Genomic DNA, 17,346 nt, shown 5'->3' on the forward strand with positions numbered 1-17,346 from the left:
TATTATTTATGCAGGTTTGGGCCTCCATATGTCAGTACTTGTCACTGTCTCCTTTTTGTTTTTGTTTTTTTTTTTGCGAATTGCAATTAAAGAATCACTAATAAGATGTTATCTAATTCGTGACTGTTGATCTTGGTATAGATATACTATATAGTTACATTTCCTGAAACTTAATGATCCACTAAATATGGTTTCATTATGCTCACTTTGTTAAAAACGAAACTTTTCCCTTTGTCATGTTTCCAAAGCAGCCACTCCCTATCACTCCCATTCAGTGAACGTATCAAAGTAAAACCTTTCATTCTACCTTGAAACCTCCGCTGGGTTTGGAAGCACCATAATGGCAGGGTCTTCTTCAGATGCTCAAAATCCTTTAAACTGTCCAATCTGTCTGGATATGTTTAAGGATCCAGTGACTACATCTTGTGGGCACAGTTTCTGTAAGGGCTGTATTAATGAGTATTGGAATAGGGAATTTACTCAGAGAGGAATTTACAACTGTCCCAACTGCAGGAAGACATTCAGTCATAAACCAAATCTGAGCAAAAGCACTGTGCTGGCAGAACTTTTAGAGGAAATAAACAACGTTCCACAAGCTGGGCCTAAAGACGTGAAGTGTGATTTCTGCAAAGGACGAATACTAAAAGCCAGCAAGTCTTGTTTGGTGTGTTTGGCTTCTTACTGCAAAGTTCACCTTCAGCCTCATTATGAGTCTGATGCATTCAAGAAGCACAATCTGGTAAAAGCTTTCCCACAACTGAACCAGCAGATCTGCTCTCAACATCATAAAGCACTGGAGATTTACTGTGCTGATGACAATCGATGTATTTGTGTACTCTGCCTGGGGGATCACATTGGACATAGAACATTCGCAGCTGCAGATGAAATGGCAAAAAAACAGGCAAGTATAAAGGAGAGAGGGGCTAGTTGTCACACAACTCAAAGCGCATTGTTTTCAAAGAGAAACCTTTGGAGTCATTAGACTGTCAATTTTATCAGTGTGAAACATTGGGGTTGGGTTCAATTTTAAAAGCGTAGTGGGCTAAATCACATAACTGTTAATCAGAAGGTTGCTGGTTCGATCCCCACAGCTACCACCATTGTGTCCTTGACCAAGGCACTCAACTCCAGGTTGCTCCGGGGGGATTGTCTCTGTAATAAGTGCACCGTAAGTCGCTTTGGATAAAAGTGTCTGCCAAATGCAGAAATCTAAATGGATATGAGTTTCATTTAATTTAAACTCTGCAACATTTATTGACAGTGGTTAAAGTTTAACCAGCAAATAGTTATATATTTGAAGTGGTTAGCCTTTGATCTGTTGTTTTCTACACACATTCTGCTCTGCTTATGTTACCTGTTTCATTCTGGGTGTATCACAGGTCTTGCGATTGCTTTGTGTGAAGAACACGCAGAACCAAAGTGCAAATTGAATACCTTTGCTTATAAGGCTGCAAATGTAAGAGACAAATAAACTCATTCTGCACTCTTTCAGAATGTAAATTAAAAATATATTTTAATAAATATGGGGTTTTTAATAGGTCTCCTAGATTAATAGGTGATAGCTCAGAGGTTGCTATTTCATAGTTTTGGTTTACTGTAAGTAACTCTGTCTAAAAAGTTTGTCCAAAAAAATGCCATGGGAGAAATAAAAGATGAGGCCATTTATATTGAAATCTCTGACTTTGGGAAATTAGCGAATCTGAGCACCATTTGAGACATTGTTGAGATCTTGTCTGAAACTCTTAGAGGAACACCCTCCATTTGCTCTACATTTTAGCATTTGTCAACAGATTGCAAACATATTGTTAATGAAAACTGCTGTGTTATAACTCTTTAAGTTATTTAGTTTATCACACAATTTTTGTTACAGATTTTATTTTACCTTTTAACCAGATCATAATTTTCATTCACGGTTAATCTCTCCACAGGAGGAACTCAAATCAATAAGGATAAGTTCCAAACAGAAAATCAAGGATATAGAGAAGAATGTGCAGGAGTTAAAGAAGGCTGTGGACTCTCACAAGGTAAGTGCGTTGTACAGCAGTACCAAGAGATTGACTGAAAAGCCCTTGTTCAATAAATCATCAAAATAAACCAAACATATCATCACATAATATATCCTCAAAAGCGCACTCTATCAACACTATCTATTGGGGAGGCTGTGGTTCAGGTGACAGAGCAGGTTGTCCACTAATCGAAGAGTTGGCGGTTCGATTCCCGGCCACATGACTCCACATGCCGAAGTCTACTTGAACAAGACACTGAACCCCAAGTTGCTAGCACCTGGCTAGCGTTTGCCATTGGTGTTTGAATGGGTGAATGAGACGCAGTGTAAAGTGCTTTGAATACCGTTAAGTTTAAAAAGGCGCTATATTAGTGCAGACCATTTACCATTTATTGACTTCCATCAAACCAGTGAATCAGATTTGCGCAGAGTTGATCGAGAAAGCGTCTGATTTCCGTTTTGTGTGCTAAATGCATCAGAAGGTTAGAGAATGGACTGTGGGTGGACCGTGGGCATGCCGTCTGAAGCTGAGACTAACATCAGGGTTGCCATCTTAGGAGTGAGATTTTAATGACATGGGGCAAATCAATCATACACGTGCATATTTGATACTAGTTGGCCAACTAGGTCTGTCTATAGTTTGTAAATGTCTACCACAACAACCTAAATCAAGACCTTTGCTCACTAACCCCAATTAACATGGCATTCACTATTTCAAAACACACACATACACTATGGCACAACCAGGGTTTTTCATGAGTCCAAAATGGTCATCGGTCGTGGTACACTCTCAAAGGTTGGTTACATAATTGCAATGAATTACTGAACTGATCATTTAAGCATCTGAAACGTTGTGAATTCACAATTAGTTTTTCTTTTTGCTAATGTTTGTACAATGTTAATGTTCAGAAATCCAACTAAATTAATGCAATGTAAATAACACCTTTTTTCTGTTGAGCCATATATGTAACATCACTGTATGACCGCGCCAACATTTTTGCAACTTGCGACCAAAAACCTTCAACGTGCAGCACTGTGGGATGCGACAAAACTCAGCAAAACCTTTTTTCTATCTATAAAATTTGATCAAGCAATTCTGCTGTCTTTTAGTTTAGCAGTAGTGAAGGTGGAGAACAAGGATAAAGCACTTGTTGGTTTTTGCACATTTGTTCAGAAAGGTATTTTCTTGGTATTGACAACATGGTAGTGTCATTATCTGTGTCAATTAAATTGATAGCATAATATAGTCAGTAAAAATGAAACTGGGAATGCACGAAGACTTTAGAAATTACCTCAAACTCCGACATTTCCCAGATGCAAATTATACTCCAAAGCTGAGGGGAGCAGCAGAGACGATCATGAAAGATAGCAGTATAGTATGTGACACCACTGTAACATACTTAAAGTACATGAGATAGAGCAATGCTAATGCTAGCTAGAAAACTAATGAATGCCCCTGTAATTGACTGTTTGTAAAATTGTATTACCTGTATTGTACTATAAAAGCAATTATGATTACCAAAAATGATAACCAAATCGGAACCACAGAGTAACGTTTAGGGAACGTTCTGTATTTGCTGTGAATGTGTTTTAAGGTTGATCAAATCTTTTATGTTCTGTTTTGGTGTCTTTTCAAAGCGCTCCGCTCAGGCAGCAGTGGAGCACAGTGAGCAGATCTTTAAGGAGCTGATCAATTCCATACGTAAAACAAAAACTGAGGTAAGATCACTGATCCGAGCTCAAGAGAAGAAAGAAGTAGAACAGGTTGAGAATCACATAAGGAGCCTGGAGCAGCAGATTGGTAGTCTGCAGAAGGACAACGATCTATTGGAGAAGGTTTTACACACAGATGATCGCATTTATTTCTTCCAGGTGAAAAAACAGATAATCTAGAAGAATGCTTATTTTCATTTAAATACGAACAATGAGCATATCATTTTTTTATGTATTGTTTCTTCTTCCAACTGCAGAATTACTCTTCCATTTCTGAATTGATGTTGTCCCCATCAACCGTGCCCAAGGCTGTTAATGAGCTCCCGACATTTGAGAATGTGAAAAAATCTTTCTCAGAGCTGAAAATCCAACTGAATCAAGTTCTTCAAGAGCACACGGTCAATATATCAAGAATAGGTAAAACAACAGTCAAGAACCAACCATTCAGCCTTTAGAGTAAGAACCAAGTATGCTGAGTGAATGCTGAGTGTCAAGATATAATAGTGCCAACAACTTTTTGAGAATTTCCACTGATAATGCCCAAGAAAAAAGATATAGTTCTGGACACGTTACACTTTTTTGAAAACCTAACCCCAATAGCCGGGCATGTTGTCACACTACAGTATATGGGGCAAGTCACAATGGAAACTGTCATAAAACCAGTTGCATACATTTTAGCAATTATGAGGCACAAAACGATTCACGCTATAAATCTAAAACTTAACTTAGAAGGTAGAATTCACAAAATGTATTACCATTTAAGAGAGGTCTGAAGTAAGTGTTTGAGATGTACTGTATAAAACATTACGTTACTGAGAAATAGCCTGTGGGACAACTAGCCCCAGGTTCCCTACTGTATTACAGTGAACCAAAAAGCAGTGTAACAACTATGGTAGAACAATCCTGATTATGTTATTATGATTATGTTCTTTGATTATGTTCTTATGATTATGTTCTTTCATAAGAACATAATCAAAGGGATTAAATCCCTTGTATTTTCTTTCATTTATTAAATGTGTTAATGTTGAAGCATATGTTCAAACAAGGTCACCTCAAGTGAAAAGTGCTGAGGTGTGAGTAAGAGTCTCTTGCAATGATGTTTTAAGTTGACGTGTGCTTACCATAAACTAGGACATGTGTCCAGAATGTGTGAAGCCACCAGCTGTATGGTTGATGTGCATTTTTGCTGATGTATGTTCTTTCATATATGATGTTTTTTAAAAATAGAAAGAGGGGGAATTTTCCACCAATATTTACCTAAAGTAAGAACTAAAACATATTGGTGGCGAAGGAAAAGGACAGGGGTAAATATCCCATTGAACAGAGATAACAGGTAGAAAGATAACAAAAGGTATATAACTGAGAACTCAGGAGGATAGAGGCAGGACAGACAGCTGACTGAACTCATGTTTGTTGATCTTCAATAAACTACAACTTTGGCATCTGGAACTCAAGACTCTGAGAGTTTTCTTCAACATAGAGAGATTCACCGCGATATTCCACGATACAACCAGAAGTACTGTAGGTTGTTTCAATGTATAAAAAGTTCAAAAATTGGAGGCCCAGTAAGCATTAGTAGAACAATCATACCACTATCATGAAGATTTTGTACTGACTGAAAAGGAGTTTAAAGCTAAGCTGTTGTTGAAATTGTGTGTGTCATGTAACATGTCATACAACATTTCAGTGATATGTACAGTAAGTGAATGATGTGTATCCATCTTCACAGTTGCTGAAGTCCAAATTTTCACAAGCCATTTTCAAAAAGCCACCATGTCTCCAATGTGTAAGTAGTCTCTTGACAGAAATGCACACATTTAGAAATATCATTCAAAAATGTTTTATCTTTTCTATTCACTCTTTCTTCTTTTACTCATTCAATATTTTAACAGTTATTATGTTTTTGTTCTCTTTTCAACATCATTTTGATGAAAAGTTTCTAGTTTTAAAATAGTAAACATATTTAAAGACCAATAAATACTTTCCCATGTTCTTTTCTATGGAGCAAAAAGAGGATTAGCACTTTTTGTTCTACTGCCTCCTTAAGATGAATCGCTTATGTTGTATCCTTCCTCATTTTGTAAGTCGCTTTGGATAAAAGCATCTGCTAAATGAATAAATGTAAATGTAGAAATGTGTTTGAGTTCTAAACCCATTGAAATATGTTTGTTTTCATTCTTTTGTTCATAAACAGATGAATCTGTCTACTCGTCTGATTCGGAATCTCTCGATGTCCTATTTGGCTAGCTTGGCAATTCATTGGACTTACCCGGGAATTCTGACAGAACTTTCAGTCGCATTTTGGGATTGCCTTTCTTTGACTTTCTGTTGGGACAGCAATCAGATATTAAATCTGGTTTCGCCTTACATAAGTATGTATTCACTGATTTTGAACAACACAGTTATCATACATGCACGCTTTCTCTGTTGTTCATGTACAGTGCATTCATACCCCCATAATGACAAAGAAAAAAAATATTTTTTGATAACTTCAAATTTATTAAAAAGAAAAAACTGAAATATCGCATTGACAAAAGTATTCAGACCCTTTGCTACGACGCTTGAAATTTAGCTCAGGTGCATCCCATTTCTCTGGATCATCTTTGAGATGTTTCTACACTTTGATTGGAGTGCACCTGTGGTAAATTCAATTGACTGGACATGATTTGGAAAGGCACACACCTGTCTATGTAAGGTCTCACAGCTGAAAATGCATATCAGAGCAAAAACCAACCAATGTGGTCGAAGGAACTGCCTGCAGAGCTCAGAGAAAGAATTGTGTCGTGGCACAGATCTGGGGAAGTCTACAAAATTTTAGGCTGCATTGGAGGTTCCCAAGAGCACAGTGGCCTCCATAATTCTTAAATGGATAAAGTCTGGAACAACTAGGACTCTTCCTAGAGCTGGCTGCCTGGCCAAACTGAGCAATCGGTGGAGAAGGTCCTTTGTAAGAGAGGTGACCAAGAACCCGATGGTCATTCTGGTTGAGCTCCAGAGATCATGTGTGGAGATGGGAGAAACTTGCAGAAAGACAACCATCACTGCAACACTCCACCGATCTGGGCTTTATAGCAGAGTGGCCAGACGGAAGCCTCTCCTGAGTGCAAGAAAGCTAAAAAGCACCTAAAGGACTCTCAGACTGTGAGAAACAAGATTCTCTAGTCTGATGAAATGAAGATTGAACTGTTTGGCCTCAATTCAAAGCATCATGTCTGGAGGAAACCAGGCACCACTCATTACCTGTGCAATAACATGAAGCACGGTGGTGGTAGCATCATGCTGTGGGGGGGTTTTACAGCAGCAGGGGCTGAGGGACTGGTCAGGGTTGAAGGAAAGCTGAATGCAGAAAAATACAGAGCTATTCTTATTAAAAAAACTTGTTCCAGAGTGCTCAGGACCTCAGATTGTGCCGAAGGTTCACCTTCCAACAGTACAATGAGCCTAAGCACACAGCCAAGACAATGCAAGTGGCTTAGGGACATCTTTAAAATGTAAAACTTTGCTTTGTTATGATGGGGTATGGATTGTTGATTGATGTGCAAAAAAAATAAATAATTTAAAGCATTTTAGCATAAGGCTGCAACATAACAAAAAAAATGAAGGGGTCAGAATACTTTCTGAATGCACTCTGTATGTATATGTATATCATAGCATATTTATGCTTAATCTCTAAATATAGGTAACAGTTAAGTTGTGAAATACGAAATGTGTGCAGGATTGGTGATTTCTGCTACATTGTACAAATACTGATCAGAATATTTACCAGTATGACTTTAAAATCAATTACTTAGTTGGGGTTTGTAAACAGCAGTTCATCTAACTTTATGGATTGTTATTTTTTTCATTTTTGTTTACAGAAATGAATAAACAAAATACTGTTTTCTTTTTTATTAAACAGGCAAAATCCATTCATATTTCTTGCTACTGTATTATGTCTGAAACTTCTTCCAGCTTCTACAATGTTTCCTGAAAGTTTGCCATGAGATTACATTTGTTTGTTTCCACATAGCTTGTGCAGTGTCTGTCTCCCTGACAGAGTATTAACTAACCTTTCCCAGCAGGAGGAGCTGCTCGCCACACATTTTGTGTGCTCATTACTGGAGAGGAGGTCAATATTCATCAGCATACTTTTAATGACTTAAATAAGCATACAGTTTCCAAGAGACATATGGTATAGCCTCTAGCTGTCATTGTGCAAAGAACTGGAAATCTAGAGGGAATTCCATTTTTCCATTGGCATTTTACATTTTCAGGAAAACCGCCGAAAGTGCTTACAATGTGCACGTGTGCATCGGAACTGGACCATGGAGCAATGGAAGAAGGTGGCCTGGTCTGATGAATTACATTTTCTCTTAGATCACATGGACAGCCGGGTGCGTGTTCGTCGTTTACCTGGAGAAGAGACAGCAGCAAGATGCTCAATGGAAAGAAGGCAGGGCGGCGGAGGCAGTGTGATGCTCTGGGAAATCTTCTCCTGGGAAACCTTGGGTCCTGGCATTTATGTGGATGTTACTTTGACACGTACCACCTACCGAAAGATTGTTGCAGACCATGTACACTCCTTCATGTCAACGGTATTCCCTGATGGCAGTGGCCTCTTTCAGCAGGATAATGCGCCCTGCCACACTGCAAAAATTGCTCAGGAATGGTTTGAGGAACATACAAAGAGTTCAAGGTGTTGACTTGGCCTCCAAATTCCCCAGATCTCAATCCAATTGAGCATCTATGGGATGTGCTGGAACATCAAGTCCAATCCATGGAGGCCCCACCTCTCAACTTACAGGACTTAAAGGATCTGCTGCTAACGTTCTGCACCAATGGGGATCACTTTGCATAAAAAAGGGATTTTTTTTTTGGGAGGGGGGTGGGCGATGTCACAAAGTGCTCATGAATATTCATTAGGTTATGTGCAGATAATGTAAAATTATGTTTTTTCTGTTTTGATAAACAATCAGTCTTGAGGACCAATTTTTAGATCTCCGATAAATATTTAAAATAAGTAATTTAATAACTTGATCGATACATCAGGCAATGTCAGTACTTGGATTTTGTTACTCAGTGGATAAATACATGGATCAGTATATTTTAGCCAGAATTACTGATTGGTCTCATGGTAAAGTTTTCTTTATGGTAAAGAACTGAAGATGTTTCTTCGGCATTAGACTCGTACCTGACGAAAGTGATGGGGACATGTCCCATCCGTCCCACACCTATATTACGCCTATGTGTACCTATGTCTTTTTTTGTCCTATTTTCAAATACTTTTTTGCCTCATAAAGAAGTTTGTGATGTTGTGATTTACCTTGGAGCTGGTTGGTTTGGCTCATGTCTTAAAACTCTTTCATGAAGGATTTTAAGAAAAGTCTATGGTAAAAATACTTCCAGAATCCAGCAGAATAAGTGCACTCTATTGTGGTAATCTCTCCACTTTTCCAATCGGCTTGGACCCTGACAATTGCTGCTTGGGGCTACACAGTAAATGTGTACTTTTCTTCATTACAGGACTCTCAATAAACCCTTTCATCAGTCAAGGTTTAAGATTTGTTTGTTATAGATTCATGTCATTGATATCAAGGCATGACCTGTCATTATTCAAAACTTACCCTCAAAGACTTTTCTGTCCAATCCGTTTCTTTACAGAAATGTGAAGGTAGATTCCTCAGGGTGACCAGACTACAACCATTTATTCATTTTCATCTGAACATAACCAGACATGATGTGACAACGTTAAACGAAAAATCACCTGAATTTGTAAGCAGCGAAAAATCAACAATTGACCACAGTGTAAATATGGAGTGGTGATGGTGTAGTGGTCTAAGCAAATAACTGGTAATCTGGTTATCAGAAGGACATTGGTTCAAGCCCCACAGCCACCACCATTGTGTCCTTGAGCAAGGCACTTAACTCCAGATTGCTCCGGGGGGATTGTCCCTGAAATAAGGGCTCTGTAAGTCACTTTGGATAAAAACGTCTGCCAAATGCATAAATGTAAAAAATGTAAATAACTAGAAAGTTATAATGCCAGAGTTTAGTGATATGGGCTTATAAACTATCACACAAGTACAGCAGAATTATGTGCCAATGTCAGATAATTTTGTAATGTCAGCATTTATAGTAAAAGAGTAAGTAAATTGTTCACTTTGAGTGAGTTGTTGTATAGAAGAAACTGTACAAAAAAATCTGCTTCTTTCTTTACCGAGATTGTGACAATCTAGTCTTTCTTGTCTTCATGTAAACCTCCGTTCATATGTATCTGCATAACCTCCGATGATGCCTTTATTTATTTCCAAAGGCGATGTTTCATAAGCCATGTTGAATGTGAGATCTGCGTGTTTGTTTACTATGCACCGCTTAGAAATTGATAATGCTCTCTGGCAAGAACGGAGAGTAAAATGTGTTTATTATTTTGCTAAGATGGAACAAGATGCCGTTTTGGTGCAAAGAAAGTTGAAGCAGCATTTTGCCAGCATCTATCTTCATCTATCTGCTGGTTGTGTAAAGTTTGTGGAGGCGTGTCAACACTCAGGACTGTCCACATCAGTGCCTGATTTAATTCGTTCTGCCATTAAACAATGGCAAAATGCGATAAACGGTAAAACTATATGTGCTCAAAACCAATGAGTTTATGAAAATTGTAATTCATGATAATAATATGTCAACATTTATTGCCAGTTTGTTATAAAGCAGCATAATATTGTATTTTTGTATAGCTAAAATAGATGGAAGTGGCTTATACTGGAAGTGGTCCACAGTCGAACCTGATAATGGCGGCGCCCTAGTTTTTCTGAAAAATATGTTGGATATTTTCATGACTCCCGTGATGCTTCTCCAAAGTGCATCCGTTTTTGGGTTTTTCTTGTGGGATATGTCATATAATGATGTGTCTCGAACTCAACAACCAATCTTTTCCACCATATTTCTCCTTGCTTGATGTTTAATGAGGACCGTAAGTATGAAAATGGGATTTTCAGTTTATTGTGTGGGCTACGCACGATGCTGCGGACAGATGCATGACATGACCATGGACTTCTTATCAAAACCTTAAACTGCATATAAATGTGTAATGGAAAGTGTATGTCTGCCTTCTTGCATGTAACTAGTCACCATTTCTTTTTAAGTTTATTTTAACCATTTATAAACACCTTTTTGCTTTCACCAGTTTATTCTAAATAGTCCTAAAACACGAAAAGTGAATTTTTACAACTAAAAGTACAACTATGGCATGTCGCCTCCCAAATAATGAAAGCAGAATGTAATATTAATAAAATAATAAGCAAAATGTTGTTTCAAATATGTTTATGTAGAGTATAGCATGTAATAATGCAGGACAAGCCAACTTCAGCCAAGTTTGTTAACAAGCTAATTTAGTTTTTAACTAACCTGATGCCAAGCAACCAACAACAAAATAGCTTGCTGCTTATCGCTGCTAGCTAGGACATAAACTCTGATTTACAGGGAAGAGATTTTATCAATTGTATTGTTTGTCGCTCTATTGCATCACATCTGGTTAGGACACGTTGCAATTCTGTGGAATCGATTTAAACATAGTAAAATGTGTTCCACAGAGCTAAGAGTAGGATACTACACTTATTAGTAGTCGAAAGCATCATCAAATTAGTTAAAATTAGAATTCAGCACACATGGGGCAGGGGATGTGATGTGTTGTTCAAATAACTGTTTCTTTCTAATGGAAAACACTTACATCTTTCAAGTCTGAAAAAACAAGGAATAATTGTACAGTCAAGAAACCAAGAGGGGGTCAAACATTTATTTGGCCTAATCTTACAGCATCATCTTATTCACATCTGGAAATGTTAGCAAAATAGAGTCAGAAAATATATGTACAGAGACATAACAGAACAAAAATATATATTTGATAAAAGCAGTGGTGTAATTCCCCTTTGTCGTAAACTCTGAGATGTCAAGATGGATCTGAATAAAACTGTAAAAACATTAGATATAGACTAAGACTAAAAACGATTCACTCTCCCAGGTTTTTCGACATCATACAGTTTTCAGGGCTACAAAATTGAAATGTAGAGCTATTTAAAAACAAAGAAAAAACATTTTAGAGGATTTACATTGTCCTTCAACCATCTCTTAAGAGGACAATTTGTCATTTCACTCATCAGCCCTGAAAATTCAAGGATTGAATGAAGTGTAACTGAAAAAAAAGAAGAACGTTGAAAAAGATTGTGAACAGGCAGCCATGCTCTTGCAAACACTGCTCTTCTTCCAAGGCGAAAATTCCATAAATCATTCTAATCCACACACTGAGCATTCCTGGCCCAGTGTGGTGGCACCACAAAGTTCTCCGCACTGACACACGGGTCAGGAACAGAACCGGACGAACCATGAACTAGTACACCATTATCAGCAAATGTGGTAAAAACAACTTGTTTTCTTTGTAGTATTGCTGTAACTTTAAGATTGTGGCTCAAGTCTCAAATATTTATATATATTTATATATTTTTAATCTCAAAAAGTAAAAGGATAAAGAAAAAGTCTAGTTGCCATGGCAAAGCAAGGTCACTCTGCAGCTGGCTCTAGGTCCGAGGCTGTGGTGGGCATGGTCTCAGCAGGGTCGGGGGTCTCGTCAGGTTTTGTAGTTTCCTCTGTGGGTGCGGCTTCTGCTTCCTGGGCGGAGTCTTCTTCCTTTGGCTCCGCCTCTGCCTCAGGTGCTGCTAGCGTCTCATCGTTCTCTTCTGCAGCAGGCTCGTCCTCTTTGGTTTCCGTAGCAGCCTGGCTGTTTTCCTCAGTTTTGTCTTCGGCAGTGGGCGTGGCTTCATTTTCCCCACCCTCCTCACTTCCTTTCTTGTTCTTTTTCAGGATGCCCTTAAATTTGAAGGTGTTCTTCAGTGAAAATTTCTTCTTCTTCTTGGTTTCCTTTGTCGCTTCGCCTTCAGATTTGGTACCATCACCCTCGATGGCAGGCGCGGCTTCAATGCCATCTCCTGCCTCAGTCTCCTTGGCAACCTCTGCTGTTCCGTTGCCATCGGCTACAACTACATCTCCCTCTGGCTTGGCATCACCATTGGTTTTCACATGGCCATTTTCCTGAAGAGAAAAGGAGAAATGGTTTGATTAGATAAAGGCTTTGTTAAATGCAGTGGTTTGATTCAATGTCCAGATTTTATTTGAGACATCAAGTGGTGACCCAACGCTGTACCAAAAATGCACTTTTCATCAATCACTGACATTTATTAATGCCACCAAGAACTGCACTGGCTCAGCTATATGAAAAGCTATTAACACGATAGGCTGAATAGAACAATTTTGTAAAAACAATAGAAGCACATTAACGGACACTTGAGAATGTGGCTTCATATAGTGCATTTTTATTATTATTATTTGATTTAAGTTGATCTAATCAGGCATACAACCTTGTAGGCCTAAGAGGTCAAAATTGTTCTTAAAAGTGAATTTTAGAAACTGTCGGCGCAACATGTAAGCCATATTTTACCAACATTTTGCCCTTTTAATGATTGATTTATTGAACACTTAGTTTCTGTCCAATATGATTATAAGTAGCCTACTTTCTAGACATAATACTTCTATAAAATTGCAGTACTAGGTATATTAATTTTATTAAAAAAAAAAAAACATCATAATAATCATTAATTAAACAGCAAATAAAACCTAAACATCATCAAAATCCAATTTTAGCGACGTCGTTAATTAGAGGGGTAAATAACTCCACATAATGATATTAAGATGAGCGGAAGGAAAATAGTTCATATCCTAAACAACTATTTGCAAACACAGTTAATTTATTAACACTTCAAAGCTCGTCATACACTAATTTTCGCCTTAAATCGATAAAAACACTTGTTAAAAAACACTTAGTACCTATATTAGCTAAGCTCGCGATTCAACGTCGATGTTTCGAGATCGGTCCGCCATTCCGTCTATCCCATGACGACTGTGTTGCTAGCCTTAAGGGAAAATATTCTTCACTTATTGAGCTAAAATATAATTAAAAAGCACAGCATATCTTAAGATACCCATAAAAAACACCATGTTTCCAGGGGAGAAAGACAGCGACACCTTCGTTCTTGTGAACGTGAGTAGCCTAGGTACTGCATTACATCCCAACCATGAATGTAATATCAGAACTACATCATTGATATACCCACTGCACATGAGGGCAGTGTTGTTCCACAAAATATAACTCACAACTTGGAAGACCAGCTACTACAGAGTGAACAAAGACAAAGGTAGACAACGACCCTATAACGGGATTTAAGTCATATATTTAAAAGTCTGCCTGCAAAAACACACATCCTTTTTCTTGCAATTACTGGAAAATGGACTACTAGCCCTTCAGATACAGTACCCACTGAGCACTAGCCCTGAGAGACAGTAACTATGCCTTTGTGCAAGGATCATAACACATAAATGTATGCAAAAAAATTTATATGTCAAGAAAAATGCTTAAATAATCAAGAAAAATGCTCTCTTTTTGGGGGGAGGGGTGCATATGCATGAAGGGGCATGGGTAGAATGATGATAAATTAGTCAGTAAAGGAATGGCAAAGCATTTGCACACAAACGCGTGCATTGCATTGTTTGCAGATCAGCAGAAGCGCTCTGCATCATTTGCATGCCGCTTTGCAACCTTTTGTTCTCAAATCGGGTTACTGCCAGTTTCAGTGCCAACACACAACCACAGTACAGGAGTCTGCCTGTTAACTGACAAAACCAACTAAAACTGTTTGAGACACATGATATATATATATATATATATATATATATATATATATATATATATATATATATATATATATATATAGATATATATATATATATATATATATATATATATATATATATATATATATATATATATATATCTATATATATATATATATATATATATATATATATAGACAGATAGGCTATTTTATAATCAATTAATTACAAGTATAAAAAAAAATCCACAACGAAAAAACTAAATTATCAATCAGACCTGGCATGATATTTTTGGCATTACCAATTAGTCTACAAAAATGTAGCACAAAGAATAAAATAAAATTAAAATAATCTATAAAAATAAATCATAAAAAATAGCTATCAATTAATTGTGAAATAAACAGGGTTGTTATCCTATTGATAAGATGCCACCCAAGTTTATCAGAAAGCTGGTTGTTTAAATACTTAAGTGCAAACTAATAGACCCTTACCTGACCATTGGCTTTTTCAGCCACTGCGTTTCCTTCCACTGTAGCTTCACCTTTAGATAACTGAGCACCCATCCTCCTTTATGTCTTCTTCAAAGAGTTAAAATGAGAAATAATACAGAAAAACCTTGATGGTCCTTCTAATTCAAACCCACACAGCACAGACAATGACCAAGCGTTCAGATTCCTGGTGTGTGTTTTCCCTTAAACTGCTTAGCAGACAGAATTAAAGGCTGGTTTCTGGTAGTAAATCCAAACGTCTCTGTGGGGAGAGCAAACTAAGTCTTTCACAGCTACAAGTGTGAGTATTTGTGTGCCTGACTCCACCCACCAGCTACATCGCCCAACCTGCACCAGAGCATTTCATATGCCCCATTCAACAGCACTACACACACAAGATTACAGTATCTCTAGTTTTACTCCTCTGGTTTGACATATTACTATTTTAGGGATATTTATTAGGAATTTGATTGATCATTTGGCTCATTCCCAGTTCACAGTGCATTTTCATACCATGTCTTAATATATTGGATAAAATATTATAGTTACAATTTTAAAGATTGAAATTGATCACGTTATCACAATTAATTGAACATGGGGTGAATGGTAAATAATTTCACTTTGGTTTGAGTGGAAGTTTCCAGATGTTAAAATGAAAAAGGTTTCAAATGAAAATCATAGCTGTGAAGAAATTTTACATGTATTTTCTTTTTCTCCCAGTCTTACAAGGCACTTATAGTGGAAATCAATGGGGCCAGTTCATAAATGTTAAAATATAAAATTTTTACACTGACTACCACATCTTGAGTCGCAAGTTTGAATCCAGGGCGTGCTGAGTGACTCCAGTCAGGCTTCCTAAGCAACCAATTGGTCCGGTTGCAAGGGTGGGTAGAGTCACGTTGGATTAACCTCCTCGTGGTCACTATAATGTGGTTCTCGTTCTCGGTGGAGCATGTGGTGAGTTGTGCATGGATGCCGTGGGAATAGCATGTGGCTCAACATGTGCTAGGTCTCCACTGTAACACGCTGATCAAGCCACGTGATAAGATGCGTGGATTGACGGTATCAGACATGGAGGGAACTGATATTCCCCACCCGGATTGAGGGGAGTCACTACAGCACCACGAGGACCTAGAGTGCATTGGGCATGTCAAATTGGGGAGAAAAGGGGAGAAAAAATATAAGCCACAATACGTAAACGATATACGCATGGGTGGACTGGCCGTCAGGAGCACCGGGCGTTTTCCCGGTGGGCTGCAGGGTAATTTGGGCCAGCCCATTGCTGTGCAAGTACCAGCCCGTCCTACTGCCGATATAGGCACCGTGTGGTTTCCATTACAAAGTGAATATTCAAAAAACTTTGTAATACTAAAGCTAATAAAATGGCTTTAATTTTGATAAAGTGGGAAGACTTTTATTTTTAAATGACACATCGTATCGCATTTCCGTATGTGCACATGAACTCCAAACCCTGTGTGGATCTGATTATTTGACATACAAATCACAATAATGGTGACAAAGACAACATATTAAGTATAAGATGAGCTCTGAATAATCACAAAATGACAAATAACTGCAAGTTACAATAACAGCAGTAATCATTTCTAACTAAGAAAATAGTTTATTTGCACTTCTGGAAAAAAGTTGAAAGTTAAAATCTTAATGCTGACTTGTCACAGCACCTAAAATACACATTTTCCCTTGTACTTTCTTGTACATTTTAACCTATATTTAACTGTATGTTGGGGAAAAAGTTTTCAGACATGTTATTTGTCTGAGCTCTAAAGTGCTTATTTTAGTGCTTTCTCTAAAAAATCCCCTCATCACATTTACAGTCATTTTATATGTTTTAAAATTATGACAATTTTTGCACTGCGGGGCCTGTTGTCATGACTAGCAGTCAATACATTTTCTTTTTTTAGTTCCAACACAAAACATTTTAAGAGCCAGAAAATGAACATCAATAAGCTGGTGTGTTATGGTGTGTTGCGGGCTGGGTTTGTGGCGCTCTGGGCCAGAAAGTTCAGGGCCACTTTTTAGTCCCATACCGCCCGTGTATATGCATGTTATCCAGTGCTTGAAGTGGGGTGGTATGTTCTATCATTTACTCTACAGAGTACTGGTAGTATTTCTTGCGTTCCACCACTTCTCAGAGTCTCTCGGTATGATGTAATGTCTTTATTTAATGTAAGTCAGTGATTCAATGATGCCAGCCAATCACTTTATCTGACCTTCCAAACGATTTTGATAGAATCGCGGTGGTAAACATCCAAGCCCTCTCAGCGCAAAACTCAGCAGTGAGTTTAACAACACTCAACAAGTGCAACAGCAGCATCGGTGGCCCTCAATCGATCCGTGGTCCAGTTCCGAACCGGAGCACGTGTGTTTAAGCTTGTTTGGGCATAGTTCAGTTACACTCTTTTCCAAAACACAAAAGCTGTCGGTTGA

General features: G+C 37.9%; 2 protein-coding genes across 2 annotated transcripts; one reads left to right on the plus strand and one right to left on the minus strand.

Moving 5' to 3' along the window:
• The first annotated feature begins 324 nt into the window (after positions 1-324).
• LOC127660535 (E3 ubiquitin/ISG15 ligase TRIM25-like) lies at positions 325-7,920 on the plus strand. The gene is made up of 6 exons (XM_052150849.1): positions 325-901; positions 1,929-2,024; positions 3,644-3,877; positions 3,976-4,135; positions 5,448-5,504; positions 5,913-7,920. The coding sequence occupies exons 1-6, from the start codon at positions 341-343 to the stop codon at positions 5,963-5,965; spliced, it is 1,161 nt and encodes a 386-aa protein (XP_052006809.1). The 5' UTR covers positions 325-340; the 3' UTR covers positions 5,966-7,920.
• A 3,529-nt stretch (positions 7,921-11,449) lies between these two features.
• On the minus strand, positions 11,450-15,174 carry LOC127660542 (MARCKS-related protein 1-A-like). The gene is made up of 2 exons (XM_052150860.1): positions 14,902-15,174; positions 11,450-12,775 (listed from the first exon to the last, which is right to left on the minus strand). The coding sequence occupies exons 1-2, from the start codon at positions 14,971-14,973 to the stop codon at positions 12,248-12,250; spliced, it is 600 nt and encodes a 199-aa protein (XP_052006820.1). The 5' UTR covers positions 14,974-15,174; the 3' UTR covers positions 11,450-12,247.
• Between the last annotated feature and the right edge of the window lie 2,172 nt (positions 15,175-17,346).

Source organism: Xyrauchen texanus, chromosome 20 (assembly GCF_025860055.1).
Source record: "Xyrauchen texanus isolate HMW12.3.18 chromosome 20, RBS_HiC_50CHRs, whole genome shotgun sequence".
NCBI lineage: Eukaryota > Metazoa > Chordata > Actinopteri > Cypriniformes > Catostomidae > Xyrauchen > Xyrauchen texanus.